Genomic DNA, 24,812 nt, shown 5'->3' with positions numbered 1-24,812 from the left:
CTAACAAACTAGACAAGAATGCAAAAAGGAATAGATTTTTCTACAATGTCTGAGAGTCCCTTTTGCCTCAGTCCATAATAGAAAGCATAGTCTTGCTTCTGTGCCAGGAACTCTGAATTTGCAAAATCCTGCTGGTCCAAAGACAGCACTAAGTGCTGACAAGCCGTGGGCTTCAGTGCGGTACTGACCTCTGTTTCAGCATGTGCAGCCTGCTGAGGGACAGCCGGCAACCAGCCGCTCTTCACCTCCTCCTGCGGCTGCTCTTCTTCACTATCTCCACCCTTTATTGGCTTTCACAGCAGCACTGGCAGTATTCAGTCTTCACTTAAAATTTCTGTAACTATTTCTTTAGCACGGAGAGGAGAATGGCAAATAACTGCAATGCTTTGATTTCTCTTAGAATACTATTAATGTAGCTGCCTGGCATGACTTTGTTTGTGGCCAAGGAGAAAGTGGTTGAGTGGTTGTCAATTGAGATCATTTCAGAAGCAAGTTACAGACTTGCTCTTCCTTGTAGCAACTTTTTAATGGCAGATATAGATGTCCTGTCTGGTGTTACATATGTGCCGAAAGGCCAACGAGGACTAGAGGAAAATCAGCACTAGTTAAGAGCAGAAACACCCTGGTCAGCTGTACAGTCTCGTCCGTGCATGAGACGCCAGTGCATGTGTGTGCTCTCAGTGCCCTGCTGCTCTCAGCCCCATGATCCGAGTAGGTGCGACTGTGTCACATGCGCTTGTTACAGGGAAATGCCTTCCCGCCCTGTGCAATGCGCTCGACCAGGGGCCGCAGCCACAGGAAAGCCAAGAGCTGCACAGCAGATGATGGGGGTCTCCTCAAGAGCTGCTCGGCTCCTCGAGCCAGCAGCACCTGGAGCCGTGGGCACCACGGAACTTGGCCTGCGGGAAAGCCGCAGGGCAGATGCTGCCAGGAGCGCCTGCAGCAGCGCTGCTGGTTTGTGCATGACCCTGGGAGAGCATCATCTCCCCAGCTAATGCCCCACGCGCCTGGGAGCCCTGCGGCACCGTAACGAGCAAGTGACCAAGCGTCACAGCTCTGCCGAAGATGCCCGCACCGCAGCGCCAGGCAGGGGGTCTGGCCGCCACCTAGGAGATGCAGCCACATCTCATCACGCCAGGGTAGAGCTGCCTTTCTGTCCAGTGTTGGCTTTGCCAGAGCCAGGGAAAGGAAATGCAGCATAGCCAACTTCAGGAAACAACAGAGCAGATTCATATCTTCATACTGGGGAATCTCAGGTTCACTGGTTTTCACCTCTGAACTCAATCCTCCTGGTTTACACCACATTGGAAGGTTTCTAAACAGAGTATTTCTAGCTGTGCCAAAAATAGGAGTATTAGGGACATTAGAAAAAAAGTGAGACTTTTTTTTTCTTTTTCCCTCGTTGATCTCCAATTCCAGGCAAAAAAAAAAAAAAAAAAAAAAAAAGACATGGAAACGACAAAAAGCACTGTTCAAACTGAACTGTTATCTGACTTCTAAATAATTAAGAGTCACCCATCACTAATGCTGTGAATAAGCTCATGCTTTTTATAAAACAAGACCAATCAGTGCTTCTCTGAACCACCCCAAATTCCTGCCTGCAGTAACCTGTCAAAATGAGCTTCATGGGAGAGTTCTGCATTTTGCAAAAGTACATTGCCTTTTTACTGGCACAAGTTTTCCCTTCCCAGTCGCAGACATGGCACCCTGCGTTCCTTCTGTAGCCCCATTTATGATATCCAAATCTGAGCCGCTCATGTCTGCTGCTGCTCATTATTTTCCTCTCTTTTTTGCAGCACAGCCTTTCCCTTGTTCTCTCCACCTAGAGGTCTTTGCTGCTCCTTAACAGTTCTGACTGCCTATTACAAAGTCCTTTCTATTATCATCTAATGATTTAACTGAATTTTTGCTCAACTGTCAATTAATCTGGTCCTAAACAAACCTGTGGCTGTGAGAACTGATAAATAGGGGAAGAAGACTCTCTTCAACCAAGATACGACTTTATTCTTCCATTTTTTCTTCCATTTCACTTCATTCATTTTAACTGAAACATACAGAACAAAGACAAATGATATATTTTCTATTAACAGATACCACTTCACACCCTCCTTTCCTTTGCCTTTTTAATATGAAGAAAGATGTACTCAATTCTTCCAGGTATATTCTGATGATACTGCAGTATGCGGTTTATTGAAAAATCAAATGGCTTTTTTTTTTAAATGTCAGAAGCATTCTGCTGTTTCCCTACTAAAAAGCAACATTTAATTTTCAAGTTGTACATTTGCAGCAGTTGCTGTGGGCAGAGAGTCTGCTTATTTATTTGGTTGATTTTTACTACAATGCACTGTCATGGCAACTGTACTGAGGGCGAATGCATCTTGGAGGTAATTTATACAAGTCATATTGGTTGCAGTAACGCTGGTTCGTACCACTTAAACTTTTCCAACTAGTAGGCAATGGCAAAGTTTTCCTTTTGACATCCTCCTCTTTTGGGAATAGCTCAGATGAACAACCAGTGAATCAAATGGTACCTTGCTGACAGGCACTATTTCTTCAGCTAAATTAGCACAGTCACATTCTACAGTATCTAATTATACATAATCTTCTGTTCATTCATCTAGGTACTCCTGACCCTTTTACTGTAACTTCTGTGCTCTCAGAACATTGATTGGTGATTTTCAATAATTTAAATCTAATGGCTGGCTCTTTAGTTGGTGTAAATCAGTCTATTTTCTTTGGATTCAGAGCTGATCAGAAGAGAGTTTTTTTTTTTTTATGTAGTGGAGAAAGTGGTCTTAAATAATTTCTAAAGCATCTTCGCCCATCACACCTGTCCTAAAGTTAGCTGATAACGATGGCAAGGATAAGAACATCCACACATATTAGCAAAGTAACCATAAGGCCTTATCAAACCAAGTATCTGGAGAAAGTTCAGGTACAGAAATAAACACAAACATTTTTTGTATGCTACTCAACCCTATGCAATTCAGCATACGTGAACTTCAACAACAACGATGAAATACGCCACCGTAAGTCGGGCCTTAAAGACTGACTTGCAAGAGGAGTCAGCACTGATTCCTGCCCGGTGCCAGCCCAACCTTCTAGATGGATCTAGATGGAAAGGTGGTCACACAAGAAGAATAAACCTCAGCTGAGCTTTAATATACTTTCAGCTTAGAAGTTTTAGAGCTTTGTTTTTGATTGCTGCTCAAGATGGAGAGAAATTACATGAGTAAATGCATAAGGGAATAAGTGAATACTTATTTGGTAAGATACATTTTAGGAAGAGGCATATGTGAATATTCACACACACACACAAAAACCCATATACTGAAACAAGGAATACAGTGAGCATATGTTTCTTTGCCAGGACTGTGGATTTCATGAGTGTGTCCCAACTACAAGTTAAGCAAAAGCCATAATATTTTCTTTTCTGGAAAACACTAGATCTTTTCTTCACACTTGCCTGGATCCACAGAGAAATGTTTGACTGAGCAACTAGGAGACTGTATGGAGAAGACCGCTTTTGTTGCAGGAGGTTAGAAGGTCCCAGAGCACAAAGAGGCTGTTCTTACTGGGACAGTCCTTTCGGGGTACACACCAGCCTAACTAACTGCCTGGCAGAGTTCCGGAGTCACCAAGAGACACTTGGTGAAACTTGAAAAGAATTTTCTTTCAAACATTCACCAGCTTTTGTGTAAAAGCATCTACATGCTGACATTTATCGATAGAAATCTACTAAGAAAATTAGCAAGATCATTGCTTTCTTTTAAAGCAAGACGCAGAATAATTCACACAGCTCTCTCTATTGCAGTACAGAGCCCCAAGATATCCTTTCCAAATAATGCCTTACTTGCTGTTGCAAAGAGATTTAATACTCTTATCCATCGTGAGTTGATGCAATTTCATTTGTTTTCTATACACCCACATGTCTATTTCCGTCTGATCTGCATCTGTAGCTTAGCTACTATTGTGCTTAAAAGAAAGTACCCGATAATACTTTCCTAAAAAGATGCCTGTACTGCAGCCGCCTATTCCAATCAGTAACAAAGAACGGAGATGTCAGCTATTTACAAAAGAAAACAGATAACTTAATGTTCCAACCATCCCATGAGAAATGACCTCATCACAGAGGTATTCCTTGGGCATTCTAGGTTAAAGAAACAAGTAATACTGAAGATCTGGTTTTAGCTTCTGCTTAATCAATCATTCTCATAGGATTATTGTCTTTAAAGTGCATAATTATAAACAACAGATGGACAAATGCTTAGCTGAAAGAACCAGCAGGGGAAGCCACCCTGATGACAAGTATTTACTGTCTGGATCTCAACCATCCTTTTTTCACCCTCCCTCCTTCGTATTTCAGGTTTCAGCAGCAGCTGTTAAGCTCCACCGAACATGATAATGGAGGTATCCTCGGGTCTGTACCAACCCCGCCAGCCACTTGGGAACCCACTGCCCATGCAGATGTGAAGCGCCAGGCTCACCCCGACGTCCGGAGAAAATACTATTCCCAGGGAGAAGGCATTGAAGTGATGGGCGGAACTTATGGGAGGAATTGGCACCAACTCAAGAGGTGATTCAGGGTCCATTTAGAAGGCGTGAAGGCCTAGCTTCAGCAAGGGCATGGCCAAAGCTTTCTTCAGGTTACAGAAGTTTCTTCGGCGGACCCAATTTTTGCTTTTTTTCCTCACAGCAGCCTACCTGATGGCTGGCAGCCTTCTGCTACTTCAGCGGTCTCGCTTGGTTATCCAGCAAGGTTCACGTGGGACCTCTACTAATCAGGCGCTGCCTGTTTCGGATGTGATGGTAGGGGTTGGCATAGGGGTGGACATGAGGACGATGCAGAACCCCCGCCCGAGCGCCAGGCTCCTGGTGGGCATGGACGTGCTCCCAGAGTCGGCTCTGGAGCAGAGGCACAGCCCTCAGTGGCTCATGTCCCGCAACTCTGAGCTCAGGCAGCTGCGCCGAAGGTGGTTCCACAGGTTCGTCGAGGAGCAGCCCGCAAAGATGAAAGGATCTAAAGTGATGGAGCGTGTGGCTGAAAGCAAAGGTAAGAGACACTGCCCCTCTACCCCGTTTTCAGGTATCTATGCAAACTGCATCTCCTCCTAGGACTACTCCAGGCAAAGACTACTTACAGAAGTGCTTTTCTTACAGCTCTTCAACACTTCCAAGCCAGCTGTTAAGTGTATGCACATAACAAATTTAAGTTCAGACATGCCTATTTTTGCTGAGCTGTAAATTCCTTGAAAAGTGTTTTTATTGGATGGAATAGCAGCCCAGGTGGTGAAATATGCTTCCTCCTTTTAAATTACTCTCTTTTCAAGAGGGCAAAGATGAACACTATTTGATTTTCTTCCTCAGAAAAGGGAAAATTTTAAAAGTGGGTTTTAAACTGACTCTCCAGAAGCCCACGACACCTTCAGGTAGAAGGTGTCTTCTGCCAGTGAAGACCTTCCTGCAGATCCTGAAGGCTGCTGCTGCTGCAAACAGACCTGTTGTCCTAACCTGCCCTTGTAGCTGTCCTGGCTTTCTGCTGTCCGTAGAGGAGCATGATGTAGGTCAATATAGCCCCTCATCCCCTTACCGCTCCCATGAGATAAGAGCTCCTGGAACAGAGACAGCTCTCAGTGTTTGACAAGTTTGCTAGAAATTAGTAACAATCCAGCAGACTGCCAGAGGAATTTCACCACTGCACAGGGGAGCCTGGTGCCACGCATTAGCAGCCACAGCACAAGATACAAAACTGGATATTCCAGACTTCATGATTTAATGATATCCTAAATGGAAAGCCATTCAGGGGTGATGAAATTTGAGTTCACTTCAGTGCAAGTCTGCTACCCTAACTGCTGCTAACAAATAAATGCATGTACTGCTTTGGTTTAGTCAGTAGCAAACCTTTAGAGAAAGTAGCATCCAGGGCAAGCATAGCAGCAGAGCAGGACTCTGTAGATGTTTGCAATGTCTCTGCACAGCTCTGCAGCCCTGTGCACCCCTGTCTCGCCCTGGGGCAGCACATGAGCCCACTTGCCCGCAGTACAGGCGGTTACACAGCCTGCCTGCTCTCCACAGCAGGGTCACACTCGTCCTTACACTCCTCACACCATTATCCTTGCACCTCACAGCCAAAACAGCTCTCACCGCGTAGCACCGAAGCGCCCTCCTGCTCAGCAATCCCGGGGGAAGCAGTCGGTAACCCAGGGCTGTTCTGAGAAGACAAGTGCTATCTTTCATCCACTGCTTCTTAGAAGAAAGGTTCCTCTTTGAGGTGCTTCACTGCCGCAAGGAATGAGATTTAAACAACCAGACACAATGCTACTCAGCTGCTCTTTATCCTGTTGAATAACGTTATCCCAAAATTCCACAAAAGTGCTCTGTAGTTATTCCTACTGAGTGAGTTTTTGGAAGGGGAAATAAGTTGGTATGGATGGTGTCAGATAGATGAGTCATACTGCGTGAGTCAAGCAAACCAGAACAGCTGGAAGTATCCAAAGCATCATGCAGAGACTTCCCAGAGTTCTCCCATCTCCCATCTCCCCAGGTACTTGATAAATTCCCACACCAGCAGACGTGGCAGCAGAGAACAGAAATTGCAAAGTGCAGATGTTCCCCAGAAAACCCAACTGCATTTCAGTAACTTGCTCTGGACTGAGAACTACAATGTTCAGGGTCCAGCAGCAGCTGCTGGGCTAGCCTGCTGCGAGAGCTGCTCCGCTCTGTGCTGCACGTGGGTGACGGAGCTGAGGCCCATGGAAAGCCTAGCACCCAGGGTGCTGATACGCACTGAGGAGGAGCCCCGTGCGAGCGCCCCGCTGCTCTGCACTGCCCATATGGGACGTGCACGATCTGCACCTCCAGCCTGCACATCTTCTGCAGCTACCTGGGGGGCTGCAAGTTGCCCACGCACATAAACCTGCCTCACTGAACCCAGAAGGTGCCCCGGACTCCTCAACATCTCTCAATTTCAGACTGTACAAAATGGTAGGTTTGGATTTCTATTGGCTATAGCTGCTGGTGGTGTTCTAGTGTCTATAATTAACAAAAGAATAGATCATAAGCACAGAAACAAGGTGAGCTTTTGTGCGCTACTCTAATGCCTGACAAAGTACAGACCAGTGCCTGCCACCACAGATTTCCTGAAGGACTCTAAGAACACAATTAAAAACAAAGGGATTAACTTCAAAAAATATCAATATAAACTAGTTAAAGCTAATGCCCATATCAGCCATTAACCTAGTGCCACACTCAGGCTGTAATTGCTGGCGGAGAAAAGGCCAAAGGGGCTACTTACTGTTGCATACCACTGAATTATGCTGATTCAAATGTGCATCATTTGAATATCAGACTGAAAATGAAATATCATTATTAATAGCTGTGCTTTTAATAAGCATTGTAAACTTTGGAAATTATTATGCATCAAAAATTCAGCTTCCTATATAACATATTTATCTGCCCCACTCACATTTCCTAGTAAGCTTGCAGGCTGCTACTTCACTGGGTATCCCGTGCAAACAGAGTGGAAATCCCTGTGGTTACACCGCCCGCAGGGCAGCACATTGGTAGCACCTTGTCCCCCCGAGTGGCACAGGGGCTCCCACCGGGGTGTGTCTGGCCGCCTCGCGCCTCTCTAGACCAGCCCGGACCCCTGCGGCCGGCCCGGCGTGGGCTGCAGCCTCATGGACGCTGCCTGCTGCGTGCTGGAAGCCGCTCGCTCTGCCCTGCTCCATGTCCGAGCAGGACAAAGCAACCGCAGACAAAGAATTTCACCCTCTTTCCTGTTGGGGCATCACTAGCGTCCATTTGCACTGCTAACCTGTCCTGGGAGCGACTGCATCTTATTCTACCAGGGAAACTGGAAAATACTGTTAATACCACAAACACAAACAGCAGTTTGTTTCATAGTAAATTCTTTTTTTCTGTTAAGAAAAAAAGCACATGGGATGTTTTACGTTGTTTCTCTTAGACAGATTTATGCCATTACATAGAGTTTCAAAAGTGACAGCTACTGAAACACTCCCAAACCCTCCTGAAGTGGAGGAGACACCGCTAGACACCTCACACAGGGCTCCTGGCCAAGTGAAAGGCGTGCAGGAAGACACCAGATGCAGTTGCACTAGTTACACTCCACTGCCTCCTGAGGGAGACACTTGGATCCCATACATTTGGATCCAAGAACCAAAATTAGGAGTCTCCCGTAAAATACACAACATCCCTATTCCAGGTGCATGATTCCCCTCTCACTGACAGCTAACTGTGGGTGTATATTCAGAGTCTGTGAATTTGCTAATTGCATGTTTGCAAATTACCAATGTGCAATTCTTGGAAAGTATTGCTGTAGTATTTAAATGTTTGATTTATCTTCCTAGCTCTAAAATTCTCTGTTAGACTGTCTTCAAGTTTTTCATATTAATGTATTAAGATTCTTTTTAAATTTCATTTCTCACTACATCTTCTCCTCTTGCCAACGGCCCATGTGCTATTTGAATTTTCTGCTATTGTGATCTCAATATTATTACTTCCAAAATCAAATTTCTTTTCTTTCTTCATATTTTAATAACATGTACTTATATATACATGCTTGCTGTATAATAGTGGGAATCTAGGTCATCCTTGCAATCATATATTACAAAAATACAGACTAGATTTTACTGAGTTTTGTTCATGACAACAAAATAAGGGGCTTAATGTAGGATGCAGTCTAACAGAAATATTTATCTTTCATATGTTAAGTAAAGCAGGACATTTTAAGAGATTCATTGGCACTGTAGAGAAAGTGTTTAATATGATAGCTAGACAAGGCTCACTAGTTAAGGCTGGAGTTATCTTTCCATTATAAGCTTTTAATGTAACACTGCATTCCCATGGGAAATTTATTTTTAAAAGTATTTCTCTTGCACCACCTTATTTTCAACTAGAGATTTTCAAGAAAACCTGGGAGAAATCCAAGCAGATTTCTCAAACTTTAAACCATTTTAAAGATTACCTCGTCCTTTCGTTTAGAAGTCTGCCCCGCTCTTCCCCCTCCCAGCTTCTCCGGGGCCGGAGTTTGCCCACGTGCTGTGTCTGCAGTTTGCTGCCCTCGGCGTCTGCAGGCTCCCGCGTGGGACATGGGCAGGTGCTGGATGCAGCGCAGGGATGCAGGTGCAGCAGCTGCCACCACCAGTTAGTAGCTGGAGGGGAGAAGGACCAGGTGCCATGGGAGTGTTTTGAGGAATTGTATGAGGCAGGAAAGCTGTGACTGCAACTGTCGGAAGAGAAAACCGGGCCTGTGTTACTAGGGAAAGGAGTAGGGAGGCACAGCCCCAAGGAACAGTGGCTCTGGGGAAATGGGCAGCCTTCTTTAAAGTAGTCTAAACAAGAAAAAACTAAGAGAAATTTCCCTTCCTTTCCACCACTCATTTGGGTTGATCCTGTCACCACCGCTTAGGAGAGCTCAGTGCCAAGAGCCTCGACTGTGACTGGCCCAGGCTGCTGCGAGGCTTGGCTCCATCCTGGGTGGCTCCACTTGCCATTCACAGCACTGAATTCTCTCGGGAATGCCTGTCCTTCTCCTCCTTCTGGCACATGCACATTGCCTAATGATGTGGTTTTTATGCTCCTAGGAACTTACATGGGCTGCTTCAGCGACGACTCCAGGGAGAGGACATTGAAGGGAGCCGTGTTTTATGACTTAAGAAAAATGACAGTCTCTCACTGTCAGGAAGCCTGTGCTGAGAGGTAAAGTGATTTTTTTTTTTTTTTTTTGCACTGCAAGTTTTTTCTTTTCAGATAACTAGCTGAACCAGATTCATAAAAAAGCATGCATATGTTAGAGACTGCATCTCTAAAAACTGCAGTTATCTCATACCTGCAGGGATGGAACATCTCTGCAACCTGGCTTTTAATATACTATTTCTACTGCTGCCTATCCATGGCTCTTTATTTGACTACTTGCAATATGTTTTCTGTTTAAATATATTTTCTGTCCAAAAATGAACACTTCAACTGTTACAAATTGTTCTGGAGCCCAAATCTGTGGCCTAGGATCTGTGGCTGTCTGCTGGGCTCTGAGGGGCGGGTTCCTAAGCTGGTCAGCTGCAGATTTAGTGCCAAGGAGGGATGCACGCGCTTGAGACACTTCGTTGGGTGTCCCTGCAGGGCGTACGCCTACGCTGGGTTAGAGTACGGAGCAGAGTGCTACTGCGGAAACAGGCTGCCGAGTACGGCCTGCAAGCCCGAGGAGTGCAACAGCGAGTGCCGAGGGGAGAAGGGCTCCATGTGCGGCGGCGTGAACCGGCTTTCTGTCTACAGGGTGGAGGAGTTGCGCGCCGCAGCAAAGCCACGTAAGTGCAGGGTGGCCAGAGCAGCCTGCTCCCCTCCGGGGACCGGTGCTCGTGCCACAACGGCCACTGTCACGACGGCCCAAGCAAGTGGACGCTTCCTGCTGCTCATCCCGCTCCATTTTCACCAAGGACAAAATGCTTGAGGGGCATTGTGTCCCTGTGCCGCCAGCCGGCAACGGCTCCCTCCCCGGAGGCGTCCTGCCCCTTGCACTGTGGTTTCGAGAAGGTGTCTGTAGGTTGCCTCTGTCTCACTGCACAGATAGTGTCCCCAGGCGAGCAAATAAATACAGCGCAGAGCGATAGCAATGTCAGCAGGATACTGTCAGAAAAATGCCTTCTATATTCACTACTAAGGAGCAAATCTATGCATTTGAGAAAAAACTCTAAAATTGGGTGCTTTATAATTGAAGAAAAATGTACTTATCAATGCCATTTTGAGCTAAAAGTGTCCTAAACAACACAAACACAACTGGCATTCCAGCCAGGCAACACAGAGATTCTCCAGAGGAGCACACTTGTACCTCTAGGTGAGAGAAATGGGATCGCAGGTCCTGCAATCTCTAGGACTTCCATTCCCCCAGGAGCTGGCATTTCTGTTCCATCTTTATCTGATGTTCCTTGCTGTTTGTTCATCAATTAGCTGTCATAGCAGATGCAGCAGATAAACCTTTGGGCCAACCCAAAGCATTTAAAATATCCAAACACTTAAGCAGCCTTTATTCTTGGCAAACTCACAAGACCCTATGGATGCTGTTCGCTGAGCACAGGCACCAGGACCTGAGTTCTGCCAGTACTGGTGGTATTTCATTTCTTTGTAAAGTTTGTACATTAATCTACCCAGCTACACATAAATTATACATCAAAGGTACACAGACCTAAATTGCTAGTGTCAGGCTGACAGGCACATTGGCAGGTTTCCCAGGACTTGCATCATTGTTTACATTTTCAGTGTAAAAATATATATGCACATATTTCACTGGGAAAGGTGACATTTATTTTTTCTTAAGTATTAACAAATTAGTCATCAAATGATGGCCTGGGGCCAGATTTGTTTTTTTTTTTTTTTTTGTCCTTAGTAATACCTAATACTTGACTCTCAAAGACTCATGCAGGAATAAGCAAGCTGAGGGGCTAACAACAGTATTAATCAGGATGAACAAGCATATTGGGAAGTAACTCTGAAATGGCCATGAAATTCATGATTTACAATATATAGTATACAAAACAGATCTGGCATTAATAAAATAAGGCAAATCCTTGCGTTTTGCCTGTAACGCTCTGAGCCAGCTAGGGTTTTCCTGCAGCTCCGGCACTGCCAGCTGGGGCAGCAGCTCTGCCCGGCCCTCCCGCCAGCCCCGAGCCGGATCCCGCTCCCAGCCGCTGCAGCCAGGGCTCTCCTAGGGGCAGAGCCCAGCCACAGGCTCCTCCAGCACCTGGGAAATACAAGTATCGTATTGCCACTATTACTTGTGGGTTTTACGGGAATCCTTCTCCCTTCTAATTGTTAATGCAGCCTGCTCAAGTTTTGTTCCTGACAGTATTTAATACAATCCTAAATGTTTTTGTAACAGTTGTTCCAGGGATTTAATACGGGTGTTTGCTTTAGTGGGAAGTCCTTCAAGAGCAGCCTGGGAAGCAGAGGAGCTTCTGCTCCCCTGTCTTTGGTGCAGTGCTCACAGCAGCCTGGTCCCAGAGAGACTCCTTCCCCCTGAACCTGCATCAAGTTGTTTTATTTTCACATGCCCTGGATGATCACAGAGACATAACACTACCCCTAATAACTGTTTTGAGGGTTTGTTCCACTATGCAGTCAATTTAAATCCTCCAGGAAGTGCCAGATAATCTTGCAAGTAATCCTTAGAGAAACAACATCAGGAAAGGAATAAAATAAAGGCATGGGACAAAAGAATGGAAGTCAGTCTAGACAAAATATATAAATAAATCTTCAATCTTCAAAAAAAAATCCCCTTTTTCCCCAATAAAAACTTGGGCAAAACTATTGAGTCTAATCTAGCACACATTGAACAAGGAATTCTCCTCTTCATACTACTGTCTTCTCCTAAATAAAAGATATGTACATTGATTTTTCATTTTGAAAATATCCAAAGGGTCTCCCCAAACAAGATGCTTCTGTCTCATGCATAGTTCTCCAGGGAAAAAAGTTGGAAAGATAGTGTGGTGAGGAGGGAAATCACTATTCTTTAACACTCTCCTGGAAAGCTCTATAAAGATACAGCATAGCACACAACAGACATGAACCTTTTGTCTCCTCTAATTTAATCATTTTCGCATGTATCCTGGGCCTAACTTATTTATGGTTTGTTTCTTCCCCGTGAGTATTGAGGATTGTGCTTTCTGTAGCCCATTATATCCTTTCCTGGGAGGAATCAAAATGAGGCCAGTTTGCTTGGGAATTTCAAAGCTTCTAAGCACCATTTGGAGATGCAGTTTTCCTCATTGTTTTTCATTGGAACTGGGCACCCAAATCTCAGATGGGTTTGAAAATCTCAGGGATGATGAAAAAATGGTCTTTGAAAAGATAGATAAGCCATCTATCTTATTCAGTCTGCATATGTTCACAAAAATTAATGAACATCAACTCAAAGTTTCTAGTTCTTTTGGCGTGGCCTTTGAAATCAGAAAGAGGGGTCTTCCAGAAGAAATTCAAGTACCTGAAATTACGCTGCTGCTGTTAATTATGTCGGTGGGGAGGGTATTCCTGCAGACACTGTGAGCAGAGGGGCTGCCCCAGAACAGATGCAGGCTAAGATGGCCTGCAGGGTGCAGTGGGGCCAGGCAGCAGCGAGGAGCCGTGCGGGCAGGAGCAGGGGGCTCAGGCCCATGACAAGTAGCAAACGGGGATGCCAGAAACACATCTGCACTGTGCTGTGCTTGTTGCAAACCTGTCAACTGTCAAAGAGCAGATCTGGCGCCCTTGGTCCTGGAAATGGCCCACAAAGACACCAAGTCAATCAAGACATTTCAGGGACAGAAACCTACAGGGCAAATCTCAAACAAGAAGGTGGGTAGCACTTGAAGTGCAGCAGTGTCTAACCCAGTGAAAGCCCCACACCGCAGGGAACAATCCAGGAATGTGTAGACACTCAGGTGATGCCGCACTGGTTGGGAGACACTCCTGGCAGGAATTCAAGTTTGGGGGTGAGCACTGTAGTAACCAAGTAGAATTTTGCTCTGTGTTACAGAGAGGAGACAAACTAGAGCATCAAATGGCTTAAAAATTTTTGATTAAGAAAGTTCAGAGACAGAAAACACATCCCTGATGTGAAACACCTTGTAAATACAGTACCAGGGACACTAATGCAGGCTTATCTTCCCATACTCAAAAATACAGTGTCTCAGGCTACACTATGTTAGCAAGGTCCACAGCAAAGAGTGGGGCTGGACTGCAGAACAGCTGCTGCTAGCGCCCCAGCTCAATGCCCTACACACTCTGAAGCCTTTATTTTGGACTAGCTCTATAGGCTGAAGGCCGTTACTGAGCGGAGCATATCAGCGCTTGCCTCAGCACCTCTGCTCTGCTTTCACCAGAGGGAACCCAGCTTCCAAGGCGTAAGACTGCGCCCCGATGCAAAGCGCGGCACCGAGAGCAGGGAGACACACTTCTAGAGCGTATCCCCTGTCTAACCAGGTACACCCTAGTCATGGCCAAGGACAAATCTCAAACACTCTTGTAAGTGAGGAGCTTTTGAGATTTGCTTTTGGCTTGTGAAGGAGAATCTGGGCCCTCCTAACAGAAAATTCACATAGAATCAAAACCATCCTTCAAAATGACACCTTATCTCTGTTTATCCAACACATTTCCCACATGAGTTCTGTTGAGAATTGCTTAAGATAGGCAGCAGTGCCTCAAGAACAGAGCTATGGACCAGGACTCAGAAGACCCAATTTCATTCCCAAACCCACATGTCTCCCTATTAAGTGATGTTAGCAGATTACTTCATGTCTATTTATCCAAATGTCCATGACACAAAGATATTTTCCAATTTTGCAAAGCCCCCAAAATTCCAGGGAGTTCAGAAGTGCTGCACAACAAAGTTTCCTCTTTTTCTAACCTAGGCACACAATATCACTGTCTTCATTATCATCAATTCACCTATGTGAGCCCATTGCTATGCCTGGGGGAGTAAGCTTCTATGACACATTGGGGATTTCATCTGGTTTTATCAGGAGGCAGTTTGGTTTTATTAGGAGCAGAAGGGAGAATTATACTACTCTTAGTAGCAAGGGTTAGGGCCAAATCCTGATGTCACACTGATGAAAAAATGGAGCAGCTCTGCCAAGCTCTGTGGCATTTATACAAGAGCAGATGAGATCAGAGACTGATGCTTAAGACTTTAGGAAAGCTTTTCTCCCTGAACAACTCACAAAAAGCTTCCTTTAGATTTTGAAGGATGCAGCAAACTCCCTTGCCTTGAAAGGAAAGCTACTGAACGGGAAGAGAAGAGGGATATCTCAGTACCCCAGCAGCTGTGCTGGAAGGTGAGTCCCTGTAGAGGCTTTCTGAATTCATTTAAATTCCATTCCTTTTCTTGTGCAGATCAGGGGAAGCTTTGTAGATTTTTATCAGGGTTTTTAAGCCTTTCAGGGGAAAGTACATCCTCAAAAGAAAACTGGGACTTGCAAACAATAGCAATGCCCTCCACTGGTAGAATTTAACTTAAACTCTTTGCTGCAGCCCTACTTCTCGCAGTCAGTACAAAGCTAAAGGCATGTGCTCCTTTCAATGCCATGGGATTTGGAACACGTTTTTCTAGTGTATATCACAGTTTCTCTTATTTCTAAAGTATTTGGAATATAAAGTTTATTTTTTAGCTTCTGAAGCAAATATTGTTCTTGGTGCTAGGATACTATGGACATTGTTTTCTCAAGAGAAACCTATTTCATATCCCTGCAGGGAGGAACGTTATCTATCGAGGATGTTTTAGAGCTCCAGAAAATTTAACAGACACCTTTCCAGCCTCTTTGATACAGCCCAATTTGACGGTGGAGATGTGCTCTGAATTTTGCTCCAAGAAAGTAAGAACAGTTCTCATTTCGCATCCTTTTTTTTTTTTTTTTTTAGTGGGTGTGTATTATTTTAAATTTAATTCTATTAAGGGAATAGGAAAGATTAGTACCTTAGAGCTTTGAATTTGTAAATGAGTTTTGGAAGGACAAAACTCATCAGAATAAGTATCTAGTGATGTATCTGGTCCAGTTCCTCTTGCATGGGGAAGGTGGGAAGGAAAGTTATCAGAATTATGCCACTACGTGTGATGCGCAGAAACGCCATTCCAGACAACAAATATAAACGGCAGGACAGATCAATTCCGTTTCCTGGTGACATTCAACCCGATAGCAGAGGTGCCCCACAGCAGCTCACACCGCGCAGGCTGCGCCGCGGTGCCCGTTCCCGCCCGCTGTGCCAGCCTCGCCGCTCACCACTGCTGCCACCCCTGCTGCCTCCCTGGGCACACACGGAAAGAGTAAGCGCTGCTGCAGGCAGGACCACCACCCCGTACACATCAACCCTACCTGCAGCAATAGCTGTGCTGCAGAAATGAGGCCTTGGGAAAAACAGCTCTGACTTGTTCAAAGCAGGAATGCTGATCAAAGATCTGACTTTGCTTCCCTACTGATCAGCATGTAGCTGCATCTGTCCTCCTTAAAAACAGCTTCAGCACCAGCACCCTCAGTATATAATCTTAATTAAAAAATAGCTGCAATAGAACTATTTTAGCAGGTAAGCATTCCTAGAGCAGAGGAGCTTCCCTGGCTCTTCTTTACAAGCCTCTTTCCACACTAGGAGCATTGGCTCTGCTTTCACGGTTAGCCAGCTGGGAAGAGCATCCAAGATGAGCTGGGTTTGGGCTGCTTGGTGCCAGCAGGCAGCAGCCCACGAGCAGTCGACAAGCTCAGGTGTGATACTGCCTTCCGGGCACACGCCAGCACCCACCTGTCCTCGGGCAGCTCTTGCTCTAAAGGGACACCTTAGTTTGTCCTCTCAATTTATCGGTCGGGCTGTGGACTGCTGTGGACATACGAGCCGAAAGCGGGTTTGACCCAGACAGGTTCAGGCAGCCTAACAGGAGAGTAATGCCACTTCATCTCTTAGCAAAATGCTACACAACAGCACAATAGCAGAATTACACCTTTTCTTACGATTTCACATTTTCAAAGTTGCCCGTTCTTTTTTTTTTTTTTTTTTCTCTGAAATGTTTCTGTGGTGGCAATGTGATTTTCTGCATGCCTCAGCTGGCACAGACATAGCAGCTTAGTGTTATTAGTTATGGATGAAGAATGCAGAATGGAAAAACTTGCAAAATCTCTGTTAGAAATTTTCAATGAAACTTGCAACATGGCTTGCAAGGCCATATTTTTATTTCGCACTTTGTTTTTCGTGTGTACTTTCTACAAATAATCAGATTGAAGTGGAAAAAAACACTAAGATCAAACTGCCTGATTTCAATTTCATTCAAATCACTCCCCCATAAAAGCAACTCCATTAACCTCAGTGATTTATGCTCTAATAAGTGAGGATAAGATGCAAAATGAAGGAAGAACTACAATGTACACAAACTACAAGTAACTCAATGCAAACAAAGGCTGGTACAGGATGAGACTGAGCTTTAACTCCACATGATACTACAACTGTTCCAGGAGATTATAAACATTTGTCCTAGTTTTCATTCCCTTCCTTTCAAAAGAAGATGCCTAGCTTAGCTTCATAGACCCTATGAACCGTCCTAATTTTCCTGAAATCCAGAAAGCCTTGTCATTTTAGTACAGCATACTATGGATAACAGAATCATTTCACCAACCTTATGCATTCAGATTAAGCTAGCAGGCCTTTTAATGGGACTAGCTGAATACTTAAAAGCTAAAATAAATCTTTTGTTCTTTGGGACTTAAGAACAATTGCAGGCACACCATATTTATTTGTTACTCTTGCAAATTGTTTTATGCAACTGCAGTGGGAGTGTGGAAGCATCAGAGGAATGAATTTGAGGTAGCAACTTTAGATGAAACATACTGAATACCCTTAATTATCATTTTTTTTCTTAATTAACATAGTGATGACATGGTTTAATAGCAATCCATTATCACCCCATAATACAGCCAGGAAAGTGTTCCTCTGCCAGGTCCTTTGGCCAGAAGCCATAATTGTCATATATGATCTTCTATAAACCAACCTGAATCCCAGATGAGGGGAGCCTTCACCATTTGAATTAATGCCCCCCCACACTTTTTGTTTCTTAAAAAAAAAAAAAAAAAAAAAAAAAAAAAAAAAACACAGTCCATTTACTAGTGAGCGATTCTATGTAGTTGTATATAAGACTAAAACAGCACTGCACTGAGCACAAAATGTCAACATCTTGACCCACAAGGGTGTTTCTTCAAGAATATGCCAAACTATCAACTTCAGAAGCAGACCTGTCATTCTGGGGTCTGGATGCAGCTATGTGCTATTGTTTATCCTTCAACAAAAGACTGCTAGGATTTTGATCCTAATCCCATTGCAGAAATAGGAGAATGTTTCCGGAGGCTTCAGATAGAACTCATTTTGAAACAGTAAAACAAACGTAACTAGGCCAGCTCCTCAGCTACTGCAACAACTGCAGGCCCACTGACTTTGTTCAAGCAGTGAGAGGGGATTAATTCAGGATCAGGATTCATCAAGGACCTGCCCCCTTGCCGTAACAGACAGCAACATAGAACAAGCCAGCATTTTTATTCAAGGGATGATTTATTCTTTGCTCTTAGAACATCTGTGCCAACGGAACCTTGATGAATGACATCTAGATTTCATGCAAAGTGACCACACTCAATCTTAAATGAACCAAGCATTATTTTCACTTGAGAAAGACATTTCTTTTCACAGGTAGCCCCTCACTGTCTTATTCTTTTGGCACTTTTCTCTTTAAGTTATAACTTTGTCTTAGGAAAGTTAGTAAAGGAGCAGGAAAGGAATTTAGCAGAGGGGGGTATTTTTAATGAGGGGGTATTTTTAATCTATTGGGAATCCATAATTTGACTATAATCTAATAGAAACAGTGATTGAATGATCACATTATCTTGCTCCTGGAGATCGATTGCTTTCGTTAACATCGCAACTTAAGTGCTGTAAAGTGAAAGGCAGATTTACGTGCGTTGAACTTGAAGTGGACTAGTCCTGCAGTTAAAAAGATATGTATTTGCTTAAGGAAGTAACCATCGGTTGGGACTTGCATAAATTCACAAGATGAGTGAAAATGGACGGATTTTAGCTGTTGATTAAATAGTGATGGGAAGATATGATTGAATATATTATTTGCAATCAGTCCACATGCCACAATCAGATCGGCACACCAGCGGAATAATCAGTGAGCTGATAGGGCTTAGCACTGCCACTGAGGATCCTGGTGCATTCCCCAGAACTGTTCTTGTGCTTTTACAAGGATCAGAGCACACTTGTTGAAAGCGTTTTCTCCTCTGGCTTCAACATATGTTTTGAGAAAGAAAAAGACATGTATATTTATTTTTTATGGAAATAAACTCCTAGATATCTCCTACAGAACTGAAAAATGCTCTGCATTTTCAGGATCAAGACGTGGTGCTGAAACCTTTATGTTGTAAATAAAGCAAGATTATTATCTGAATTTTCCCAGTCATTCTGCAAATGTAAAAATGAGGTTTGACAGTTTAATTTACTTGACGAAACAAAACAATTCAAAGAGTTAAAGGCGAGGTCTTCCTTTGATTTAAAAATTGCTATCATATTAAAGTCAGCAGCACTGAAGAAATAAGGAGTAGGGAGGTAAAAGCGGCAATTCTTGTTATCTTGGTTTCTCATTGCAATTGACAAATGTACAAGGATTTGACATGAAAAAGGCACTGCGTTTGCCACGTTTAAATTAGCTACCTGAGCAAAGTGTCATTTTATGTGGTTGAAGGAACATTTCCTGAAGTGGGTAAGGGCATGATTTGTCCACATCCTTCACAATCAGTTTTGTACCTTTAGGGTGAGAGAGGCCAAATAATATTCCTAAAATAGGAAAGGGAGTGAGTGAAGTCCATCCTTTGTTTTCTCTGGGTTAGGGTCCCATTACCTACAGTAACCCTATATTGGAGGGCACAAGCACTCACCCACACAGCCACAGAGAAACACTCACGATCCCACCTTCACGCAACTACATGTCAGCTACTCTTCCCACTGCAACACCACTTTTTTTCCCCTCCTCCCACAGGAATAAAGAAATATTTCTTTAGATCTCTTAATAAATTCGCCAACCTTCCAAAATAATTAAACACTTTACAAATGCCAAGTAGCACAAAACTGGTACATTTTTATTCTACACTTTTATTCTACACTATTCTACTCTATTCTACACTTGAGGGCCAGGTCACGTACTAATTTCTCAAATGGAACAACGCTGCTTCATTTTAAGGAAAAAAACTTCTATCTGCAGGCAGAATTAGAAATATTTTGCCTTTGGATCAAATCCATAAATAGTTTTTGACAATGTCATATCTCATTCACTAAGCAAATGTTGGCTGTTTGGGCACAGATGGCACATGTGTTGTATTTGACTCCTTATCAGAGGAGAAGCGTGTGGGGGAAGAGCGGGAGATAAGCTGCTCAGCGGTTCTGTCACGCGCTTCTAGACTCTAGAAGATTTTTAAAAGGCAAAAAGTGTTGATATGGAATAGGTAGAATTCAATGCTCTGTGCTCAAATAACCCCCTGAGCTTCCTGCAACCATTCTGCCATTGAAGTCGAGCCTGCCCCTGCATGCCAGGGCACACACACTTCTGATCTACTCATCAGGGACACCTTGGAAACCCAAGAAAAAGCAAGCACAGTCTTCCCAGTATGAGAAGGGCTGAATTTCCGTGCCAATTTTACCTGAAAAATAAGTGTACTTTTCCTATAAAGCACATAAGCAATTGCATATTTATTCTGCAAATAATTAGCACACATTTTCTTCTACAACTTCTCTTATTATTATTAGCATAATTTGAGCAGGAAGCTGCGTGCCTGGGTAAAGAAAAATCAAGATTCATTAATATAGGACCTCATGTTTCCTCATACTGCACTAAACTGACCTTCACGGATTTATTCCATATCACCAGTTCTTCAGCCCCAGACCATTTATTTGCTGCAGGAGGCAGGGTTTCTTTGAGGACAAAGATGTCTCCTTCCTATCTTACAGACGCTCCTGGCCCTGATCCTGCAGCACTGCTTCATTTCTCGATAGAGCATCACTATTGCATTGCAGCCACCTTAGAAAAAGGTGCACCAAAAGTTTACCGACATCTCATTCCTCGTAGCCAGAAATTTTCACGGTTCACAAGCATGATTTCAGGGTACCACTGCTGCTTCATGCAGAGCCACACAGGCAGTCAGCGCAATGCCTCCGACACAGGCAGTAAAACTTGGTGATTTGGTGTCCTGTTCTTCAATATTCTTTCCAAAAATAAATTCAGTAACTCTCACATTTGCTTCACCCGATATGTGAACAAAGCATACTAGGATATGAGTAGTTTTTTAGGGCTTGTCCTCTCTTCTAAAAGATGCAGTAGTTACTGGGTCTGAATTCCCATTCTCCCCTTAATGCTGTAAGCTTTAGGACAGGTTTCCTTCATAGATCCTGATGAAGCCAACTAAGCAAGTTAAACCTTCTATCAGCCAAATGCTCAATTTAGAGTCTAAAAATGGAGGTTTAAGAGGCAGCATCTGATTCTTAATGCAGACTTGGAGGATAAATAAGAACTATAGCTTCATTGAAGATGTTGGGTGAAATTCTGCACCAAGTCCTGCAGGAATATTACTGAGTTACCTTTTTATAAAAAAAAAAGAAAAAATGCTCAGATATTCTAGTTATAGAATATGAAACACAAGCTTTACAGGTAAAGGCGAAATGCCGCGCTGCTCTAGCCATTGGCCCTGTGGAGATGAAGCTCCCCACGCACACGGAGGTCGTGTTGAGGCCCACGCCCTGACACGCTCTCCTTTGGCAGGAGTTCCCGCTGGCAGTGATCCGAGGCGTCGAGTGCTACTGTGGCTACCCCACGCGGCACTTCACGCTGCACGAGGGCGCGGAGGGGCCGCGCTGCCTGCAGCGGCACGATGGCAGCGGAGCGGGCGCCGCAGCAGCCAGCACCCACTGCCTGGTCTACCAGACGCCCGTGCAAGGTACGGCCGCGGCTGCAGCACGGGCAAGGCCTCAGCCACAACGACGGCTCTTGCCTATGGACAGGAGCGCAGAATGTCCCCTCATCCATCCCTCTCGTACCTCCCCTTATTAACGTGTTTTTCCAAGTATTTTCCTAATATCTTTTCATTAAGTAACATAGCCTCACGGCAGGAAAAGTTAGTTGTTTTGCAGATGAAGTATACGAGGCACAGGCAGGGAAAGCATCCCCAGGGTGGCAGGGAATGAGGATCCTGCTCCAATTCCCATTCCCGTTCACCACCCTCATCCTACCTGTGCACATGCATCTAGTTCCACTGAACTCCTGCTACTTCTAACTATGTTTGTTTTGGATGGCATCCAGAGAAATAAGGGCGGGATTTTCAAAAGCACATATGAAAAGCAGGTGTCCAGTCCCCACTGAATTTGTGTAACCAGGGTTTTAACTGCCTTAGGCCTTTTTGAGGCAAATCACAGCCTAGGAGGTTTAAGTGAACTCAAGCTCACATCAGCAGGAGGGGTTTCTCCAGCAGTTTGCAGGCACAACTCACAGTCCAGCCTTCACTGAAGAGCCAGCCTGCTGACAAACAGCTGGTGACAAACAGGCATGAAAGGCCTTTTATCAGGACTTGCTGGCAAGTACAATTGTTAGCTGGTTAGCTGCGGTTCCAACAATAAAGCATGTCCTAACACAAACCCCGCAAAAACCTCTCCAGAGGATAATCTCTTCAGCCTCTTATGGATGAATTAATTTGGGGAAGCAGCTGACTCACAACCAGATTCAAATTGATACCTTGTATTGATAAAAGTATAAAAAAGCTGAAATAGACCCTGTAATCACAAGCTGTTGGTAGGATTATTAAAAAGTCACAATACTAACGGTAAACATCTCTTCTGTGCTCCGCAGACACCCGCTGCACAGACAGGAAGTTCTTAACCACAAAATCCAAGGTGTTCGTTGCTTTGTCTAGCTTTCCCGGGGCTGGAAACACCTGGGCTCGTCACTTAATAGAACATGCCACGGGATACTACACGGGCAGCTACTACTTCGACGGCACCCTATACAACAAAGGTACCGTTCCCAGCAGTGGCAAAGTGTTTTGGACATGACCGTTCACCTGCTCTGACATTCTCCTGTTTAGAATGAAACAGACTGTCACTGTCATCACATCTGGTAAAGCTTAAACGTATCCCTGGAATGAATGGGCTCATGTGATGGAGACAGCAGACAGTTTAAAAGAAAGCATGTGAAGCCTGACAGGCAGATAGTTCCACAAAAACACTCTGCACAGTCTGCAGGTCACCTGCAGTGGTGTCACTGTGCAGGTGCACACGCAGAACCAACGTGCCAAAAGACACGCGGGCTGAACACCAACAGCAAGACCCTTTGGCAGCACATGGGAGTTGTGGGATAAGTTTAAGTGCTACCACTGCTTGGAGAGGCCCCCATGCTCAGGACGAGCGGCACAGTGACCCTGTGAAGTGCAGCGCTGTCCGCAGCAAGGGGCCCAGGCCCTCCCGCCCGCACGGGGAAGCCCTGGCTTCCAGCACACGCCTCCGCTGAAAGCAGGCACAGTGGCTGCAGGCTGCGGCCAGGGGCAAAGAGGACACGCAGAAAGAGGACCCAAGCCAAGTAAAACACAGATGCCTTGTAGTGGTCAGAGGCAAGGCCAAGAATAAACTCCAGCTCTAGCCACGGGTCCTAGATGATCCAAGTGGTGCTCTCATAACATTTTACACTATGTTTTACGATGTGGAAGGCACAGACATCCTTCCAAGTGAAAAAAAAAAATCATCCTGTCCTTACAAAACAGGTTTTAAAGGAGAAAAGGACCACTGGAGAAGCAGAAGGACCATCTGTGTGAAAACACATGAAAGTGGTAAGACAGACATTGAGATGTTTGACTCTGCCATCTTGCTGATACGGAACCCGTACAAGTCGCTGATGGCAGAATTCAACAGAAAATACGCTGGGCACCTGGGCTATGCAACGGACAGGAACTGGAAGAGCAAAGGTAAGGCATCACTCCCAAGCACAGCTTCAGCCATGTCTATCTCAACCCTCAGAAAATTAAACTGAGGGTCAGAAGCAGCAAGTGCAAGACACTGAGGTATCACTAAGCCCACGGCAAAGGCAGAAAAACAATTCCATAAATTATGTCCCAAGAATCCTGGCAGATGACCCCCAAGTCCTTCCCATGGGCCAGGAAGTGGAGAACCTTCCTTGTTAATCGTATTTCCTACCTGATCTTCCCAGAGCAGGGTGGTAAGTAGGCGGCACATCTGAAGTCAGGAGCACATGTGGCCCCAGCCAGGAGCATGGCAGCATCATGCTGCATACCCATGCACAGATATAGCAAAGGCCCGCCTGTTTTCTTAGGCTACATTTGAAAAGAGGATTAAAAGGCAGGGGAACCGCAGTGGTGAAAGGATTTGCTTCAGGTTACCCAAAGCTTAGACCAGCATTAGAGTTATCACCTTACACCAAAGTAACATGTGGGAAATGGTTAAAGCACAGCATGACTAACGCTGTCTTGTTCTCCCGTTTTCCCCCTAGAATGGCCCGATTTTGTGAATAGCTATGCCTCGTGGTGGGCATCCCATGTCCTGGACTGGCTTAAGTATGGGAAACGCCTGCTTGTCATCCACTATGAGGACCTAAAGCAAAGCCTCATCCCTACGCTGAAGGAGATGGTGGCGTTCCTAAACATGACAGTGACAGAAGACCGGCTGCTTTGCGTGGAAAACAATCGGGATGGGAACTTCAAGCGCTCGGGCACTAAGCAGAAGGGCTTTGAGCCATTCACCCCAGAGATGAAGGATCTGATCAACAGCTATATCCTGACTGTGGATGAGGCCCTGAGGAAAAGGAATTTCACCGGGCTGCCCAGAGAGTACGTGCCGAGATGATAGCCTTAAAAGCACACAGCTGCACTTGAGAATTGAAAGACAGTAATAGGGAGGTGAGAGCTTTGGAGCAGCGCACAGACACTGACAAAGCTGCGGAGGCTCCCTGGGTGCCGTGCTGAGGAGCTGCATGTGGCAACACTCCTGGCACTGTCCCCCACACCCGGGCCAGGCGTGCAACACCTCGACACTCATAAATGCTCCTCATAAACACTCCTCACCCAGCTTCTAATACGACAAGCTGCTCTTTCTTAGCTGGCCACTGTGGCGAGGGCCAGGAGGGAGCGGGAAGTCCTGTGGGGAGGTAGGGCACCGAGGGGCAGTTTTGTGTGCGCTCTGAGGGGTGGCTTTGCGTGCGCCCCCACAGGCCGTGGCGCCTGGCTGAGGTGACCTGGGAGCACCCGAGC

The 24,812-nt window shown here is 45.0% G+C and overlaps 1 protein-coding gene across 1 annotated transcript; it reads left to right on the top strand.

The window, feature by feature from the left end:
• Positions 1-4,377: 4,377 nt before the first annotated feature.
• Positions 4,378-24,812, top strand: WSCD1 (WSC domain containing 1). The gene is made up of 8 exons (XM_026047986.1): positions 4,378-5,053; positions 9,606-9,720; positions 10,141-10,325; positions 15,241-15,362; positions 21,326-21,500; positions 22,406-22,570; positions 23,313-23,513; positions 24,056-24,812. Exons 1-8 carry the CDS (start codon positions 4,627-4,629, stop codon positions 24,406-24,408), a joined length of 1,743 nt encoding a protein of 580 aa, XP_025903771.1. The 5' UTR covers positions 4,378-4,626; the 3' UTR covers positions 24,409-24,812.

The sequence above is a fragment of the Nothoprocta perdicaria genome, unplaced genomic scaffold (genome assembly GCF_003342845.1).
Source record: "Nothoprocta perdicaria isolate Ctin4 unplaced genomic scaffold, notPer1 scaffold_50, whole genome shotgun sequence".
Lineage (NCBI taxonomy): Eukaryota > Metazoa > Chordata > Aves > Tinamiformes > Tinamidae > Nothoprocta > Nothoprocta perdicaria.
Note: the sequence above shows the minus strand (reverse complement) of the source record. Positions and strands in the feature narration are given on the sequence as shown.